This window comes from Cyprinus carpio, chromosome A3 (assembly GCF_018340385.1).
Source record: "Cyprinus carpio isolate SPL01 chromosome A3, ASM1834038v1, whole genome shotgun sequence".
Classification (NCBI taxonomy): Eukaryota; Metazoa; Chordata; class Actinopteri; order Cypriniformes; family Cyprinidae; genus Cyprinus; species Cyprinus carpio.
In genome coordinates, this window is record NC_056574.1 from 19,110,186 (window position 1) to 19,130,539 (window position 20,354).

General features: G+C 37.2%; 1 protein-coding gene across 1 annotated transcript; it reads left to right on the forward strand.

Moving 5' to 3' along the window:
* Positions 1 to 321: 321 nt before the first annotated feature.
* LOC109063621 (zinc finger protein 281-like) lies at positions 322 to 14,802 on the forward strand. The gene is given in 7 exon segments (XM_042721668.1): positions 322 to 563; positions 5,658 to 6,197; positions 8,624 to 8,725; positions 8,860 to 9,031; positions 9,997 to 10,032; positions 10,185 to 10,303; positions 10,378 to 14,802. Coding segments are annotated over 6 exon segments (2,532 nt in total). The 5' UTR covers positions 322 to 563; positions 5,658 to 5,753; the 3' UTR covers positions 12,037 to 14,802.
* Positions 14,803 to 20,354: the final 5,552 nt, after the last annotated feature.

The following is a 20,354-nucleotide window of genomic DNA, read 5'->3' on the forward strand; positions in this document are numbered from 1 at the left end:
CAGCCATCCTATTAATCTGAGAGTCCCTACTACAACGGTATGTGCTGTGTCCTCATTTTGGGGGACCCAAAGGGATACCACACTACCATATTTCTGAGAGACAAACACAGTTTGAGAGAATAAGATAGTGAATAGAAACTTAAACAGGTTTTAAAAAAGAGGAAAATAAACTGTCTATGCAGATGTGAATGCATGGATGTGATAAAGTTGCCAAAAAGAACAAAAAAGTGGCCTATTTGTGAGAATTATCCACACTGGATGCTGTGTGCCTTGAAACAATGCAAATGTGAATTGCGTTTAAAATCTTCCCAACAGCACCCACTAGGTCTAGCAGACTGTCTGTTCCTGTGTGCGATAGTTCACTATCGGACGCTGCTCCAATGCCCTGGATCACAGCGTCTGTCTCCTCGCAGGACCCGTCCGCTTTACCCACAGTTCCCCGCGCTCAGACAAGATGGAGGAACGCAGCAGCTGCAGGAGAACAATGTTTGGACTCTGAACATTAAAAGAAACGATCGAGGGGGGAATTACACACAGAGAGAGCCAACGGTGGACATGCACTGGTAAGCGAAATGCTGAGATCAGATTTGCGTGAAGTTTAAAGCGCCGGAGAGGCGCACGCAAGCGGGGCAGACAACAAAGCGCAGCGCAGCGACGTAGTGTAGCATGTAGCCGCGTAGCTTGACGCGGAGCATCAATTGTTCGCTGGAGTTGCATGGGGCTGTTTATTATGGGTAAGCGCTGTCGATCTCGCAGCAATACCATTGTGCATATTCTATACGTCTTAATTTCTTGTTGTAAGCTTGTGGTGTAAGCAAAAACACATTTTCACTTTGCAAAGTGCTTTTTAGTTAATTATTGAAGATGTTTTCATTATATTTGTCATTATATGAGTGCACGTTCCGTGCTCTGTACTTCACAAGTGTAATTTATTTATTAAGCATCGCTTAGCCGGATTGCTAGCGCGTTAGCAGCGAGGCCCTTTGTGAGTCTGCATGAAGTTATTAATATGGATCCCACCATAACGGTCCTGCCTTACTAACAAAAACTTAAATCTCCCACGTTCACAGTATAGACTTTTGGGTCCCGCGCCACGGATTCGTGCTGTTTTTTGTTTTCTTTTCTGGTTAATACGTCCTGAGTTGAGACTCGCTTTGATTTGAGCGTGTGAAATAAATGATTTATGTCTCTGATTAATGAGCTAGCTCAGTTGGCTAACGTATGCACGAGCTATTTACATACCATCTGCGTCGCGTGCAGTCTGCGCGCACTCACAACACAAAGAGACTCGAGCTGTGTGCTGTTACACGAGATAAAAGACGCCTCTACTAGGACAAAGTGTTCCTTTATTTCGCCTTTCTGTATTCCATGATATGTTTAGACACACTTCATATCAAGTGTGTTGTACCGCTATGTACTAACATTTAAATTAAAAATTTGATATAGTGCACTTATTGTACACGCACGTTTTTTTACGTTATCTATCTATCTATCTATCTATCTATCTATCTATCTATCTATATATATATATATATATATATATATATATATATATATATATATACATACATACATACATACATACATACATACATACATACATATATGGATGTACTTAATTTCTGTGGTTACATTTGTAATTAAATTGTTGATCCTAAACCAACCCTTAACCTAAATATAAAATGAAACCTCCATATTCCAACTCAATAGCAGAAAAAGTATAAGATATATATATAATATATATATATATATATATATATATATATATATATATATATATATATATATATATTATATATATATTATATTTTATACTGAAGTACACAGTTAAATGCACCCAATATAATGGACCTAACCACAAGAAAGCTGGACATGTTTTGAATAATGCTAATAATTAAATGTTGGACATGATGAAATATCCATGCCCTGAATGGTCTCCTATTGATTCTTGAGGTTCAACTTCATCTTTTACTTGAAGTGACACGGATGGTGTGTTTCTGACTAATGCCAAAGCATCTGGTTCAGATCCAATCCAGCAGCCTTTAAGGGGAAATGAATTAGTATGAATCATCGGATGGTGCAGGAATCCAACGAAGAGCAATTGGCCATTGACTTCCCAGAAACATGATGTACCCTCTGCAAATGTGCACGCGCACACACACACTGATTGAGATGTGGAGACCAATCTGCAGTGCTCATCATAATTTACATGGAAACATTTCTGCAAAATACCATAACTACTTAAGATCTTGTTTACAATTGTAAAACCACTGTATATTATTATGGGATGGGATGTTAAATTGATAAGAAGCTTTATTTTTATTGTTTTGCTTTTATGCCATTTAATTTTTAAATGACAATGATGAGTAATACAGTGCTACAGTTTAAAGGATAGTTCATCCCGAAACGAAAAGTGTCATCATTTACTCACCCTCACATCGTTCCAGACCTGTATGACTTTCTTGTGTGTGTGTGTGTGTGTGTGTATAACGTAAGAGAAGAAATTTTGACAAATGGTTTATTTCTTTGTTCATACAATACAATGGAAATAAATGGTAATCAAATCTGTTTGGATGCTAACGTTCTTCAAAATATCTTCTTTGTTCTTCCTGTCTGTTATTGTTCATATTTCACCCAAGTCGTCTGTATGTTTAATGTAATGAGATTTTGATCATATTCCACAAAAACACATCTTGCTAATACCCATGTACGGTGCGACCAGTCTAATCCAATTCACAAACAAACTGAGGCTTGTAAACTGATATGTATACATACACTAGATCATTCAGAGCAGTTACTGAATCATCATCTGACTCAGAGTCATTACTTTCCATCTTGTCAGTCTTGAAATTAAGGTTTGCCAGACTTGAATCAGTATCATTACTGATTGGGTGTAGATTAGGTCATTACTGAGTGGTTACATTTATAAATTTGCATGGTCAACAGTCTATTTGTCATTTGTATTAAACAAAGCAGACCGTAATAAGTCAGAGCAGGATGTCCAGTCTTCAAACCTCAAGCTTGATGATACTAAAATATAAAATAACCACCACAATAGATTGAAGTAGGTCTCAAAACAAATGCCTCTCTCTCACACAAACACACACATTGCACTGGACTAAAATGTATTAAGAGAAATGTCCCACAGGCCACAATCTACTAACTTTTTCTAATGCTAGAAGGACATAACATCTGTGTTTATATTTATAACATGCTCTTAATCCTTAACGTTCACAAAGAGAGCATGTGAGCAAACACCAGGCGGTTTGTTTTGCGTTTGAAATCTTAAAATGAATTTCTGTGTATGTGTAAATACAGGTTTTTCCAGCCTGAAAATATAAATTGAGATATCACAATCTTACGTAATTGGCACTTTTTAATTTAATTTACAAAAATATGCAAACTTGTCAACCCTCTATGGACACCTTGGCAATTGAATCGCCATTGACTAGTAATTTTTTTTTAGTTTACTCGCCAGACTGAGATAGACATGTATAATGTTTGTAAAATGGCACAGTTTTTTAAATATCTGAAAGTACACACTTAACATCAGTCAGTCAAACATTATAATATGATAATCAAGTACTATTTAATGATAGAACTTTAGTAATCGGAATTAAACCTTGAAAACCATGTTTGAATGCATATTAGTCATTTTAACTGGACTGGTGTTAGTGCTTTTTTGGTCATTCAGTGTTTCTGTAAAACAAATTAGGAAAACAATTACTGAAAAGATAATAATGATACGAATTCTACCAATAAGAACTATAAAATGCACTAAGGATTAATGAGCTGCTGGGTTCATGAATATTAATTAGGTTTTGTGCGTTCGCTCGAACTGATTTGCTGAAATCAAAACAGGGACAATAATAGGTGAGCGCCAACCAATGAGATTGCCGTTTGCGCATTGGTTCCGCCCATTACCGGAAAACCCGGCAGTTCTTAAAAGCTGAAGAATTCCAAAGCAACGCCGTTATTTTGACAGGAAAATACAACAAAGAATATCTTTTACATGTAGCGTGTCAACTCTCTCTCTCTCTCTCTCTCTCTCTCTCTCTCTCTCTCTCTCTCTCTCTCTCTCTCTCTCTCTCTCTCTCTCTCTGCGTGTGTGTGAGACAGAGCGACGCGAGTTTGCGCCTTCACACTAGAGTTTACGGCACGTCAAATACAGGTGCGCTGCGCATCCATTGAGATGAACTGAAAAATATCACAGATCGCTTGATGGAGAGTGCATCTCTGAAGCGCTCAGTTAGTGTGTTGGGAGAGTGAAAAGATATCTCTGCTAAACTTATACTTAGCCTCCAACTCACACACTGGCGAGTAAAATCTGAGATTTTATTAGCCCAGTGGCTAATATTAGACATCATTTAGTCACCCAGAGTGAACATTTAGTCGCATATGCGGGTGATTTACTCGCAGTGTAGAGGGTTGCTTGTGCAAGATACAAAAATGTAATTCATATTTGAATTAGATCATCATTAAAGGATCTTTAGACAATTGATGGTCAGTTTTTAAAAGCTGGGCAAAATGAGTTCGAGATGTCTTGTGCATGTGTGCTTTGGATCTAAGTCAGTCTGTATAGATGCTTGCGTGTTATGAAACTAGCTGTGTAATGACTCCCATTTTAAGAAAAAAATGAACAATAAAATTGTCCATATGAGGTCAAACATTTAATCTCTGTTTTAATTTTAGTTTTAAAAACGTGTCTCTATTGTTGATCTGTTTGTGTCACTCTTATCATAATTACTCCTAATCTTTAAAAGTAATTAACATTACTTCTCATTAAAAGGGAATTGTTTCCTGCAGGTGGTTGTTTGTGTGTTAAAAGGTGGAAATTGCAAGGACAGTACAACGAAGAGAGGTTGACATGCCTCTTTTGTGTCTGACCCACAAACCTCTGTGATTAATCCAGTTAAGCGCTTATTAGCTGGATCAAAAGAACATACGGCTACTGTTCCTAAATTTGTTCTCAAAGATCTGCACATCACTTGCTTGCATCACATTTACAATTTCCATGAATTTGGCAAGCCACACAAAATTTTCATAGTTTTGTTACAAACATTGCTCACAGGGACCTGGTTTTGAGGAACCTCAAAGACCTAAAATGAAAACTTTCCAAATCTACTCAGAAGGATTTAATGGGTAGTCAGAGTGTCATTTTCAGCTTTTAAAACTTAGATATGGTTTTTGCCAAGATTTTATTGCCTCTTAGCTATATAGCTTTAAAATAATAAGGAAAATAATGGAGGGATTGAATTTGTGATGGTAATTTTTAATGGGTTGAATTGCTGATACTGATATCTGAGCAGAATGGCATGCATATATACACATTTGTTTGTGTGTGTGTGTAAGTGTATACTGTTTGGGGTCAGTATGATTTAAAAATAATACTTTTATTCAGTATGCATTAAAGGATGCATTCAATTTAAGTAAGACTTGCATCGTTACCAAAAAAAACTAAAATCTATTTCAAATAAATGATGTGGTTGTGTTTTTTGGTTTTCACAAAAATATTAATCAACATTAATATTATTTTAACAATTTATTAATCACTTTTTTTTTCTGCTACTTGTCCTACCAGACACAGTTGTGAGTACTTCACAGTACTATATGTCAAGAATGTCAAATCATTATTTGGTCTCTTTTTATGTCTTTAGGATGAGTGAGGTGGCCTTGCATTGAAGCAGACCCTATCGCCCTCTGTTCCAGCATCAGCATCAGTGTGATAACACTCTGAGCCTTGCCCCTTCAACATGAGCCTGATCCAGGACAAATTTGGCAATGAGTTCCTCCGCTCCAACGGTGGCATGGAGCCAGGCTTCGGTCCGGGCATGCTCATGTTCAGCCACCTGCCCCCGGTTACTAGCTTCACCCGGCTGGCCAGTCAAACAGTTATGGCTGATTTGCAGCCACATGAGATGATCTTGAAGAAGGAGAGGGACTCGCCGGACTGTGGAGGAGGGCTGAGTGCTGGAGGCATGGGTGGTGGAGGTGGCATAGGTGGGATGATGGGAAGCATGGGAGATTACGTTCATGCAATGGGCATTAAACAGGAGAAGGTCTCTGAACACGATTACAGGCTGCCTCTTTACCCGGGAGGTGGAGCCGGAACTGGAATACGAAGCGGAGGAGAGTTGCTGGAGGTCTCGCTGGGCAACCATCAGAACCTGGTGGTGCACGACCTCAGTCTGGGAAATGTAAGTGTGCCCTTGTCTGTCTGTAAAATACATTTGGACAGGATTGTTCTTACTTATAAAGTTTTCTTCACACTAAATAATAATAATAATAATAATATTATATATATATATATATATATATATATATATATATATATATATATATATATATATATATATATAATATATATATATATATATACATACATATATATATTTTAAATGGTTCTTTTAAGAACTGTTCAATGAAAGGCTATATAGTGAACCCAGAAAGGTGGTTCTATGGCATTGCTGCAAAAAAATCCCCTTTTGGAGTGTAGTTTTCCATGAACCAGTGGAATTTTAGTGGAATATCGAATTAATATATTTGTGTATATATATAGTGGTGTTCTGAAATGAGGAGGCAACGTCCTTTTTTTTAAAATTTTTTTTATCAAATGTAAATTCCTGTCTCAGTCACATGTTCTTGGTTGAACATTACTTAGACTACCAGAAACAAATCTATTTTAGTTTTTAAATTAACAATATAATAATTATTCTTTTTATTGAAGCCAAGGATGAATCTCATCAAGTTAGTGTTTTAAAAGCGTTTTACATTCATTCCAAAATAGCTTAATATATTTTATTTGTGAACTTATTTTCAGCTATTCTTTCTAATAATTAACTTATTTTTGAATTATTCGGTTCATCAGTCATCAAAGCTCAGTAAATATTGATCACAGACAACGCTGATTACTCACTAAAAACTCCCACAGATCACGTTTTCATTCCATTTCAAGTCTTATTTTGATGTAACAGAGTAGTTATATCTAAGTTTGTGAGTTGTTTACTTAATTTTTTTAATGAGTCTTCCCATTAATGCCATTGAGACTGATTAGCGAACGCAGCGACGGCAAGCGCATGAACCAATCATAGCCGAACATAACCAGTCATTTCCAGTTATATCATGATGCCCTCTCCCTTGATTTCCACCCATTCAATCTCAGTTACCCCCCACCAAACTCACGGCATGCTTTGGGGGGTCTGTTAAAACTGTGTGTGTGTGTTTAACAGTGCTGTTTAAAATTTTAAATTAATTAAAAAGATATTGCAGTTGCCTCAGCCTCAAACCTGAGCAAGGGTCCAATAAAAGTTTATTTATTTATTTATTTTAAATCCAGATTTATGGTGTTAGTAGTGGGTGTCCCGCATCCATAATCTAATGGTCCTTTGTTGTATTTTGGAGGGCATAGGGGTTTTGGTCCAGGGTATTTTTTTTTTTTTTTTTTTTTTGATATTTAAATATACAAATTCCCTAGAGTCTTGAGTTAAGCCAGATTTGTGTTTAGTGTCAGCTATCTCCCAAGCAAGGCTGAATGCAGATTCCATAATAATACTGTCGGGTAGAAATGTTCTTCCTGTCAGTGATGTCATTTGTTTCTGTGTATGAGTGAGGGGTTTGACTAGGACAAAAGCAACAGGAGTCCATGCAGTTGTGTGTGCGGAAATGCACCTTTGCTTCTCATTCTTGAAAACCAAGTCCTTTCCAAGGTTATGAAATCGGGCTGAAGCATTGAGACACTGCATCTGGCTTTGTCTTTGTGCAGTACCCAAAGGAAGCTGTGATTACATTAATAAAATGATGACTTGTGCTAATTCATGATTATTGCTAGCTGCACGCCAAGAAATAACATGCAAAGATGTCTTTGTTCTGTCTTTTGTTTTCTGGTTGATTGGATTTAATTTATCCTAGCTGCTCTTCCTCAAGCTTTTTCTGTTAAAAGATGTCATTTTAAAGAAGTCCGACTAGAGCAAAGAGTAAGATTTGTTTTGGCTAGCTTTGGGTGCAATTTAAAATTTAATTTCTTTCTCACACTAGTTTTCTCTTTGTTCTTTTGTCAAATATGCCATAGCCTTCAGAAGGACAATGAGCATCACATTGACAATTCATATTTTAATCTCCATTCAGCATAGGTTTTTGTGTGTGTTTCTCGCCGAGCTCTTGTTTTATACTACCCAAGTGTGAGACGATATTCAGATGTGCAGCTGGTCAATAATCCACATGGTGTTTTTCCATAGATGGATGCGAAAATGAGGAACGAGGCATTGATTCTCCAGGGATAGATATAGAGGCTCGTAAATAAGAGATTTACCACCCTTCCTTCTGCCACATACACATTAGGGAATACTTTTAATATTCAAACTAGTCTCTCATCTAGTGTGTGCATATTATAGAGTTGTGGCTGATTTCTGTATCTGCCTTTGTTAAAATAAATACATAAAATAAAATATTATAATAATCCAAGGCACAGAGTGTCTCTTATTCACAAAACCTTGAGTCTCAATATGCCATTCATATAAAATGAAAAACAGATTTGTGTTTCACAAATGTTGTGCGAATGAATGGGTCTTTGTTGTCTTTTATTTAGTCTGCTCCCAATCCCATTGTATCTTTGTTATCCTTCCAGCTGTCAGGACGGCTGGTAAAGGAATCCTCAGGGAGGAAAGGTCGAAGGTCAAACGGTGAGGGACAGGAGGCCAAGACACGGAGGAAACGAGGAGAGTCGAAGGTGCACACAAACACTTCATTAACATAAAGCGTATTTATTAGTCACTGCTGTGCTTATTGTTAAAATTTAAAGAGGATTTCCCTTCATATAATAATATTAGTGTTGTCCAATGCTGAAAATTGTTTTCTCTGCAGTCAATGATGCTGGATCCAGATGGAGGGAGCTTGTCTCCAAACTCCAAACCGCACATCTGTGAGCACTGCAATGCAGCGTTCAGGAGCTCCTATCATTTACGCAGACATGTGCTTATACACACAGGTCAGCATGTGTTTACACTTATACAAAAGAGCATGCATATGTTAGTATGTGTACTACACAGTAGAGGTTGGCGTGTGCGCACAGTGTCATCACAAAACAATTTGTTCCAAGGATTAACAGCCAGTATTAAATAGAGATTAAGAGGACTTGCATTCTAAAATAGCTGGTTTGTCAAGTTCACAAAAGAGTAAAACAATTTTTGTATTACATAAAGAAATCATTACTTAGTAATTTTGAGTGAGTGACGTGACATTCAGCCAAGTATGGTGACCCATACTCAGAATTAGTGCTCTGCATTTAACCCATCCGAAGTGCACACACACAGAGCAGTGAACACACACACACACTGTGAACACACACCACCCGGAGCAGTGGGCAGCCATTTTATGCTGCGGCGCCCGGGGAGCAGTTGGGGGTTCGATGCCTTGCTCAAGGGCACCTAAGTCGTGGTATTGAAGGTGGAGAGAGAGACTGTACATGCACTCCCCCCCACCCAGTTCAACCCGAGTTTTGCTTTACTCGGGTGAACTGTTTGAATCATTTCTTAAAAATGTAAAATGATTCATCATGAAAATAGGTTTGCAAATAAAAATGATCTATATATATATATATATATATATATATATATATATATATATCTATATATATATATATATATATATATATATATATATATATATATATATATATATTTTTTTTTTATTTTTTTTTCTTTTAAAAAAGGATTTTGTACAAACCAAGCCCTTTGAGTAAAAAAGGTTGAGAACCACTGCTTTAATAGCACCCAAATAGGTTTGCTGATTTATACTTCAGATTCAGTTTTAATTGTTTTAGTTCTTTTACTTATACAAATACAAATACAAATACTCATGGTGGTATTTGCCAAATTAAAAACCATCATGTTGTATTGCTGCCTCTGTAGTCACTTCAAACACGCCTGTGTTTGACACTCCATGTCCTTTACAGGTGACATTCCCTCCCCACTCACTCAAACAAAAACTACATTCATAAAGAAAACCTCTTACAGAGACACGAGAAGATCCACAGTGGTAAGTTCCTCAAGTTCACAACAACTTTAGCTTTCATTTCCTCATATCTGGCTTATTTGTTAGCAAGATGTCGATCACGCTTCACAGTCACTTCTGTTTTTAATATAAAATTTCTCAATTTATTTTTCCTTTCATGCATGTCTGGTTTCCAGGAGAGAAGCCATTCAGCTGTGACCAGTGCAACATGCGTTTTATTCAGAAGTATCACATGGAAAGACACAAGAGAACTCATAGTGGAGAAAAGCCATATAAGTGTGACACCTGCCAACAGGTGTGTTTCTTGCACAAGTTTCAACCAGTTCTGTTTAGCAGTACTCAGTTCTCATACTTGTGTTCTTTCTTTAGTATTTTTCCAGAACGGACCGGTTGCTGAAGCACAAGCGGACGTGTGGAGATGCCATAAAAAAGGGTGTGGATGGGGCAGAGCAGGTGGGCTCAGCAGGCGACGGAGAACACGGCAGCTACGGAATCTCTCATCTAAATGAAACTACGCCAAGTAGCAAAAAACGGGGCAAGACAAAAAATGCTGGTGAAGGGGGTGAGCGAAAACGTAAAAAGTCATCTGGGACTATGGGAGTGACGCATTGTCAGGGGGTGGACAATTACGGGGTGCATGACTTTGGCTCAGCCGGGAACCACATGGTATCAACGTCATCTTCAGCCCAACCGGGCCCCAGCATGCATGGTGAACATGGCCGGGCTCCCAAGATGCCCTTTAAGAAGGGGAACAGGAAGTTCCTGGAGAAAAATACTCACCCCATGGATCAATCCAAGCCAGGAGGCATGGAGTTGCCTGCGGGAGGAGGCCTGGACAGCCTCGAGCTTCTTCAAGGTTCGGGGGCCAAAGTTGGTCCCAGCAGCAGTAACTATGACGATGCCATGCAGTTTCTGAAGAAGAGGCGATACCTCCATGTGCCGAACAGTGGCGGTGCCGCTTCTGGAGCTTCAGACTATGATGTAAGCGTAAGTCATCTGCAGTCACAACCGACGGTCATTCAGGGTGTCGTTTCTGGGGTCCTAGACGGCGATGCTGCACTGGGCCTCCTGGACTCATCCCCTCTGGGAGATATAAAGCAGGACAAGTCTGGTATCCCAGATGAGGTTCTCCAGAGCTTGTTGGACCACTATGCTCACAAGCCTGAAGTGACCTTCGACATCACTGATCCCCATCATGTCGAGCTCCAGCCAGCCACCACAGATGCTACAGACCCGCTTGGAACCGAGGACACCCCGTCAAGTCCCAACAGTGGTGACAAAGCCGTAATCATGCATGAGTACTCACGTTTTCTCCTACAGGCACTAGAGAGGACCAGTCACAGTGCAAGCTTCCCGTTAGGCTCCAGTCCTGGTTCTGCCGTGACTACCACAGGAGCATTTTCAGGCCCTAGCCCGCTTTTGTCAGACAAGCATGTGTATACTTCCTCACCTCTCGAGTACTCGTACTCTCAACCTGTCTCGTCTTCGCCCTCTCTTTCATCTGTGCCAAAGTCCCACTTTGGTCTTCTTGAGGGCTCGTCGCCTCCAACGGGCTTCCACTTAAGCAGCCTGGAACCGCACACGCAGCAGCTCACACCTTCCCAGGAGCTCACCGAACAGCTGGATAAGCAGCACACCACCCCTCCGCCGCCTCCACATACCCCCAACACCAACGCCTACCAGATCACACCTCAGCCTCCAGACCTGGGCGGTCCAAAGGAATCTCAAGGGCCGAAAAATGGAGCCACAGCCACCACAGGAGGATTCTCCCTGGCTGCTTCCCAGGACCTGGTCACGCTGGACCCAGCCAAGGCTCCTTATCAGATCGAGAACTTTGCCCAGGCTTTTGGGGCGCAGTTTAAAGGGGGCCGAGTGTCCCTGGCCTTCAGCAGTGACTCGGTGGGAGAGGTAACTCACCGCTTACAGACATCAGTCTCCGAATTCTCAGGGTATAGCAGTCTCTTGGCTGATGCCAGCGACCCAGTCAGCAGTGGCTCCAAAACCCCAACAAGCCAAAGCTACAGGTGAATGGGCTCCTGTGCCTAGATGCTCAGATGGAGGTTCATTATTTTTATTTTGTCATGCTGTCTTTATTTTGTATTGTTGCTGTTGTTGTTGTTGTTATTATTGTTATTATTAATATTGTTATTATTATTGTTATTTAGTTCTCCTACTTTAATGAAATTGTAATGTTTTTAAGTAATGTTTTTCTCACTGCCATTATGTTCACATGAAATTTCACCCTCCTTTGGCCTGCGATGCATTTTCCATTATTACGTTCTTTTTTTTTTATTTCCTTTGGAATAAAAGGAAATGCTCCATAGACTTTTAGTTCTGCTCTGTTAATCAATAGACGAAAAAAAGCTAAATTAGTCCTGTTTACTTTTTTCCAAAAGTTATTCACTTACATTTACGCATTTGACTTCACAAGCATGTAAAAATAAGTATGAAAAAGCAATGGCAGGGAGTCACCCAGAACTGAAATCTGTTACAATGATTCAAGTATTACTCAGGAAAACGTGTGGACAGCAAATCTCTAAGAAGGGTAGCAAGCATTCATCCAAGAGGCAGATATTTTGCAAATACAAAGAGCTTTTTCAGGAGATTTTTTTTTTATATTATTATTATTCTTCTGAATAAGTGCATCAAGTAGACGAAAATGCTGCCTGTTAAATTACACTGACTCCACTTTCCACTTAGCTGTATAGAGATTATGGTACTTTTATGTCAATGTGAAATGTTCACATTCTCTTTCAGTAAGGGCCATATATATATAAATATATATTTATAAGAATATCTGTGTGTAAAATAACATATACTCTTTCTTGAGACTGGCAGGTGACTTGGAGGGGGATAAAGAGGGATTGAGTTTGTGAAGGGAGCCCTGTGACTGACAGCACATGAACTCCCTTCACCCTGTCCTTCTTTTTTTCCCTTGGATTGTGAAGCCAAGGGCTATACACTAGAGGGCGCTGCATGTGAGCGTGTAAGTGCCTCTTGGCACAGGCCACATCATGGGATTCTTCTGCACCTGTCTGGCTTGCTCATCCCTCTCTCCCTCCATCCACTCCTCCTTTCCCTTCTTCGTCAGAAAGAATCCCATTTAGCACTTTTTTGATCCTGTTAATTTTACATGGTGAATGAAACTACCCAGGCTGATCACACAGAATGTGAACTGTGTAACTGACATGCTGTTTTTAAAAGGGGGCAGTGGACAGATTCATTTTAGGAAAGCGTAGATTATGTTGAAAAAGCCAACGATAAGGTCTTTTTTTTTTTATTGAAAACGTTAGTTTCAATGGGATGTGTTTGCTGGAACTAAGGGTGGGCTTTTCTTGGGGCGGGAGTGTAGGGTGTCTTTTTTATATTTTATTCCCAGCTTCTCATGGATGCAGGGCAGGTTATAGAGGTGGGTCTTTCTTCTCCTTTTTGCTTTACTTCAAAAGTATTGGGTTGGGAAAATGTGCTTTGTGGTAAAATGGCCCCTGTTTTACCAATTACAATGTTTTTTGTTGTTGCTTTTTTTTTTTTTTTAGCCTTTCACCAGAGGCGACTTGTAAAAAGTCCCGATCTTAGTAATTTATATAGTATTGGTCCTAAATATACTGATGGAACAGTCCAAAAGGAATTTAGCCGACTTATTGCAGTGTGCATGCAGGGCAAAGTATTACCTTGAACTACATTTTTATATGTTTGATTTTGTACTGTACAAGTATTATTGTATTTTTTTTTTAATCAACAACGGTCTTCCATCAGCGCTGTTGGCTGCTGTTACACTGTCCTTTAATTACTGTCATCTAATGTTGTTCCTTTTTCATGTGTTTTGCCTACCGATCCCCAAAGACAGAACCACATGCAAGATTGTTTGACAGGCGGACTTCTCTTAGGGAACACAAACTGACCACTAGGACTCATTTAGGAAGGTTGGGGTACTCTTTTCACAATAATGCTAATAATAATAATCACATTAATGAGAAGTGTGATGACTAAAATGAAATCATCACAGCTGATGTTTTTATACCTCATATCACTGGTCACAGAAGCAGGGATATCAAAGAGTGACTGTATGTAGCATGACTGATGTGGCTACTGTTAAGAAACACCTCAAATAGTCCCTTTGCCATGACAGCTTGTCTTTTTCTTTTTTTGTACTATGTACTTTTTTCCCTCTTCAGAGACAATTTTCTGAACGCAAGGTTCTTGAAGTTGGTCACTCTGTATTGTTTCAATAACTGTAAGGTCAGGAGATCTAAAGATGCTATGAGTTGAAATCTAAATTTATTCAGATTGTGCACAGGCTATCAATTTATTTTTGTTTTAAATTCAGCCTGTGCCCTGCAGTTATGTTCTGTAAATGTGAAGCACAGCTGAAATATGATTTCCGGTTCAATGTGTAAAGCCCCCTCAGACACCGTTAAGCCTTGAATGATGTGGCTTGAATAATGCCAGCCATCAGTCTGTCAGTGGTTGCCACCAGAAGGATCTCTTGACAATTTTTATTTTAATTTTGTTCTTTTTTGGCTTCACGCCGTATATTCTTGAACGTTTTTTTTTTTTCTTTTTACCGTTAATAACACTACTTTTTTTCTTTTTTTTTTTTTTGCATGTACACTTTTCAAAATGTTTTCTTTTTGCTCCCTTTTTGTCACCATGCCAAATTTGTAGCTAATGATCTTTTTTTCTCCTGTCTTATTTTATTACAGATTCTTGTGATCTGATACACAGGGCTATACCTGTCCATTTTGACTTTTATTATTGATTAGGAAAAACAATAAAAATGCTGAGATCAGTGTGTTCGGATGCATGGATTTATTTCCATTGTGTGATGCTTGGGAGACATTTGTACATGCTGTACTAAGCAGAATCCACACCTTCAGTATCTTATTTGTTAAACAAGCCATATCTTTTTGAGCTGAAGAGCTTAAGTAAGTGGATTTAAGGTTCTGAACCACTAATGCAAAAGTGGGGTGAATTTGAATCTAATCTTGAGTTTTGCTCTGTCACGGTGACCATAAATCAAGGTAACAATCAGAGCAATTAGTTTACTCTCATAACTTAAAGTAATTACAAAGAGGTAAACCTTTCTAAAATTCAGCAATTAATGCAAAACAGAGTTTTTCACATTTGCTAAGACACTAAACCCATTTCTCAGAACCAAATTCTTAATAGCCTAAACCAATTTGTCAAATAAACCACTCTCTCTGCAAAACCTTAAACAAGTTCAGGCATATATATATATATATATATATATATATAATATATATATATATATAAAAAAGCCATTGTTTCCAAAAAATAAAAAAAATCATATTTGCCATTACAATATTAAAATAAATTACAAAATAAAAAAATAAAAAATAAAAATTTAAAAATCCCCTTTCCTTCTATACCAACTTGATGGTAGAAATTATGGAGTTTTTATAGTAATAGAAATACACGAGATGTTGTCTTATACCTTACCTTTCTACATTGCAGCCTATATTATTATATGTTTTTAAAAGTGTATATGAAACATTTAGATCACAAACATATTTTCATTGTATTCTAGACGGTGGCCCATTTTATGTGTTGCTAAATGTTGATCAAAGCATTTTTAAGTTTAAGTTCAAGTTTTACTCTTATCCAGGGGTACCTTAAGATATCCAGAGGCCCCTGCACCATTATGGTAGGCCCCCCATCCCTGGCTTTTTTTTTCATCACTAGTTGATGGGTCTAAAATATAAAAATAAGGCAGTGGCTATTTGCACTAAGTGTAAATAGTGATAGGGGCTATTTGCACTAAGTGCAAATAGCAAGAGATGCTATTTAGGCTCTTTGCACAGATGCTTTTTACACTAAGTGCAAATAGCCATAGATTAAATTCAAACAACTACAAAATCTATTTACACTATGTTAAAATAGCAGGATTTTCTGCTATTTATAGCTACTACTTATTGCAAATAGTGGCATTTATCTGCACCCCAGTATTGTTGTACATCATAAAACAGCATGCAGTAATAACTTATTGAGTGAAAATTTTAATTTTAATTCAAATTATTAAATGGATGCCACCTTGGGACAATAAAGCCCTCCTTACACCTACCCCAACCCTACCTGTTACTTTATTTTCAACCTTTTGATCATCTCCCTAATTTTTATTGAAAATAAATGCTTTTCTGATGTGATTTGAAATTTGAAAAGGGAGAAAAAAAGTTAGCCAAAAGGTGGATTCGAACCCTGGTCAATCACGCCAAAAAGGTCATAACATACATTTTATCATCTACACCACTAGAGCTGATGACTAACGACTTTCTTTTGTAATGTTGACTAGCCCCATCACATGTTGGTGGGCGGAGTTAGTGTAAATAGCCTCTGCCAACAAGGGAGGCTATTTGCACTTAGTGTAAATAGACACTCTGTAAAAGGGCATGAGAAGCCTTAAACAGGCCCAAGGCCCGGCCCGTGTCTGAACTTTGACGTGAAAATTGGCCCCAAGCCCGGCCCGAGGGGCGTAGAAAAGTCCGAATGCAGAGAGACACGCAAACAGAATTGCGCTAGTTCTAGGCTTCTTTACTAGCGCTTTGTGCATTCCGTGCTTACAATATATCGATGGAACATACCAACTATACAAACTGTGTGGGGGAAACCTTAACTGAACCATTCACTACAAATACTACAAGCAGGGCATCGCTGAAAATGAGTGTTTAAGTTTGTTTACAGAATGCTGTTGTCACTGCTGCAAACTTCCATATATACAAATAATTATTCGAAAAATATAATTTCCCAGCAGCCAGTAGGCCCCTCCCAAGTGTAGGCCCCTGGGCTTCAGCCCCTCAAAGCCTGTGCGTTAATGCACCCCTGCTCGTATCTTACAACATCAAGGAAGTTTTAATAGAATTATAGTCAAGAGAGATATTTATGGTCCTGTTCGTTCCGGGGGCAATAAACTCAGCTTCATAAATAACAAATGCTTTGTTCATTTTGTTTGTGAAGTCATTTGAATGTATGAAAAAAATGTTAGACCTCCTATGTTTTGAATTGATGCAAAATATGATCGATGGGGTGGGCGTGTCCCCCTTTTTATTTTATCTTTTATTTATTTATTTATTTATACATTTAATCCATAAAATTATTATTACTTTTCAAATATACATGCATAAGAATATGCAATGATTTGAGGCCTGCTATTTAATTGTCTCAAGCATAGTATTAAAATAAAACATTAGGCACGCACTGTCACTCAAAAGGTTTAAAGTCCACAAACTACTCCCTTGTAGCCATTCACATCACACATTAGATAGGCCACTGCTATGAAAATTAACTCTTCAAAATAACTTCAGCACTGATTAGGAAATGGTTTCTTAATTAGTATCGGTCCCAGTAAGCAATTAGGCCAAAGGAGCAACTTTCTAACAAAGTTTTACAGTGGAGCACCGAGTGGCCTTTGTCACTATGGCAACCTGAATGTCATAAAGCCATAAAGATGTATGATTGTCTGACCATAACTAATCAAACAGAGAGTTGTCACTTGAACAGAGGAGACTGTCACGCATTTCAGCCAAGCATCTATTGATCGTATGAGCTTCAAGCTGTGATGCTTTCTTTTTTTATATTAATATTTTCCCATTTTGTGATAGTTTTTGACAAAATTAGGAGGAAATCCCTGGTCTACTTTGAAACTTTTGTTTTTTTAAGATACTACATTTTTAGTTTGGCATCACTGAGACATATACAGTCTTTATCAATTATGCAATATTATGAGAATGCTGTTCTAATGTTTCTAACAACACCCATTTGTTATTTGTTTACATTCATGCACTCCATGCTTCCACTGAAACCAGAACAATAAGGAAGAATTGATATATTTTATGTGGTTTCCTTATCCTGGAACAGACTTCCCAGTGGATCTGAACTCAGAATGCATTTTCGTTAACAGACAAAATAAGTGACGTATGATGATTTATGTCTGTGATAACAAAACAAAAAAAATAAATAAATAAATATACATATATAAAAAAATATAAAAAAAAATATAAACAATGTAAAATAATACATACATACATATATATATATATATATATATATATATATATATATATATTCAATTTTATTTTATTATTTTTATTTTGTATACTGTGTACTACTTTTATTACCAAAGAATTCCCATATTATAAAACATTTTTAGTTTATAACATGAAACCAAAATTATTTGATTTGATTAATGGGATTTTAACATGTACAAAAGAGAAAATAACTTATTTGACTAAAATCGCCCTTGATTTGTGGGTTCTTGTAGGCTGACCATTTTTTTAAATTAATATTGCAGCTGCACGACTGTCAAGTTTAGCATAACCTTAAGAACTTAGATTTGTTTTCCTTCTGCTTTAATAAAAGGCACAAGGATTAATCACAGTTCGCTGTATCCTGTCCTTCTGATGAATGACTGGCCACACATAAAAACAACAAACCCAAACATAGCAATCTTGCCAAACAACCATGGTTGATGGTTTAGAACCCCTTGAGGAAAAGAAATCAAATCAGCTGTTCAGATGTGTCATAGAGTCTATTATTGAGAGCATCTGTTTCCTCATTTTACTTCCTGTGATATGTCAGTAACAAGTAACAACTGACAAATTGAATGTAAATACATGTTGTGAGTAAGACCACTTTATTCCTCCATTCATGTTCCAATCACATAACATAAATACATAATAAGACCACTTTACTTTAAGAGTGAAGCTTAGAAGTTAGAAAACTCCCCTCCCCCAACTCAATCATGTTCCAATCACATTTCAGGTTTTCTTAATTGCTAACACACTACACTGTAAAAAAAAAAAAAAATACTTACAATGCTTTGCATATGGCTGGATATGGAGAGTTAATATTGAAATGAAGTGCTATTCTATGTGTTTTTGAGTGAATGGAAATATCTGTTAATGTTTAATGTTCAGTTATGGATTTTTTTTTTTTTTTCAGTTATGGACATTTGAAAGAGTTTCTGTTATGTTGACGTTTCTGTAATTATCACTGTGCAGAAGAGTAGAGCTTATGGTTAGTTTGTGGATAACTGCATGATAACACTATAACACATGATGCTTTGCTCAATGAACAGAAGCTTTGCTAACACTTGAGCTGTCTAGCTGCATACAGTATTGTATTATTACAATTGTAGTATTATTGTATTATTACAATTGTAGTATTGTGTGTATATATATATATATATATATATATATATATATATATATATATATATATTAAGTAGATAGCACAGAACATTTTTTTTTACAGTGCATAATTGATACAATTGGCTCAATTTGACAAATCATTTATTCAGTTCTCAAAACAAAGACACATTTCTTTGAACACTTTCACCTGTTTTCCATTTTGCTCAAAGTTTTCAACAAAAGTCTACACAAAATACTAATACATTTTACTCAAATAAACAGGTCTGATAAAGTACCCCAATAATTAACACTTTTATTATTGAGTCTCCCTGAAAGGTCTTTATTCAAAACCCTATATGTACTAAACTTAAACATCTATTCTTTTAACTAGACAATAAAATATTTTAATATGCTGCAAATTTCCCAAGTTCTCTATGCCATTCTTGGAACAATGCGGGCTAGCTATCTCTCTATGATGATTTGCCTGCATATCGCAATGCTTATTTGGATTCCCTCAGATTTTCATATGTAAACAGTTCTTATGAAATATAAAAGTTAGGGAAAATGAGCTTCCTTGTACATCTAGTGCGTAATTGTGATGCTTAACCCAAAATGCTAGCATTTTAGTCCAGTGAAGGTCTAAAGCCGTGAAGGCAGAATTAAATCTACTTCCTCAATCCCACATCAGCAGCGCTGAACTAACCTAAATAACCTGCAGTAAAAGTGATGGAGAATCTTGGATCAAGACTTAAAAACATTTTAGTTGCACTTCTAGTGTTTTTTTTATTGTATTTTATTTTTTTTATTTTTAATTTGACTACTTTTTTTCAGAGAACATTTAAAATTACCTTAATGTTTGCAAAATGATAACATGGAATGTTCCCTTAATGTTTACACAAAACATTTCTGAAACATTTAAAAAACTGGATGCTTTGAACATTCAAAGAACATTTCAAAAAAGAACATTTTTATGACTTAATGGGAAATTTAGTAAAACATATTTTTGCTAGCTGAGATGGAAAAATCTGATGTGTGGTATATTCCTGTTGGTGCCATTGCTACACTGACTATACTGATACACTCACCACTGAATGACTTTGCATTCCTGCACAGATTAGAGTTCAAGACCTCCTCATTACACAACCCCCCATTTGTCTTTATGGCCATTTGAAATGTTAACAATATGGTTGCCTTAACTCTAGA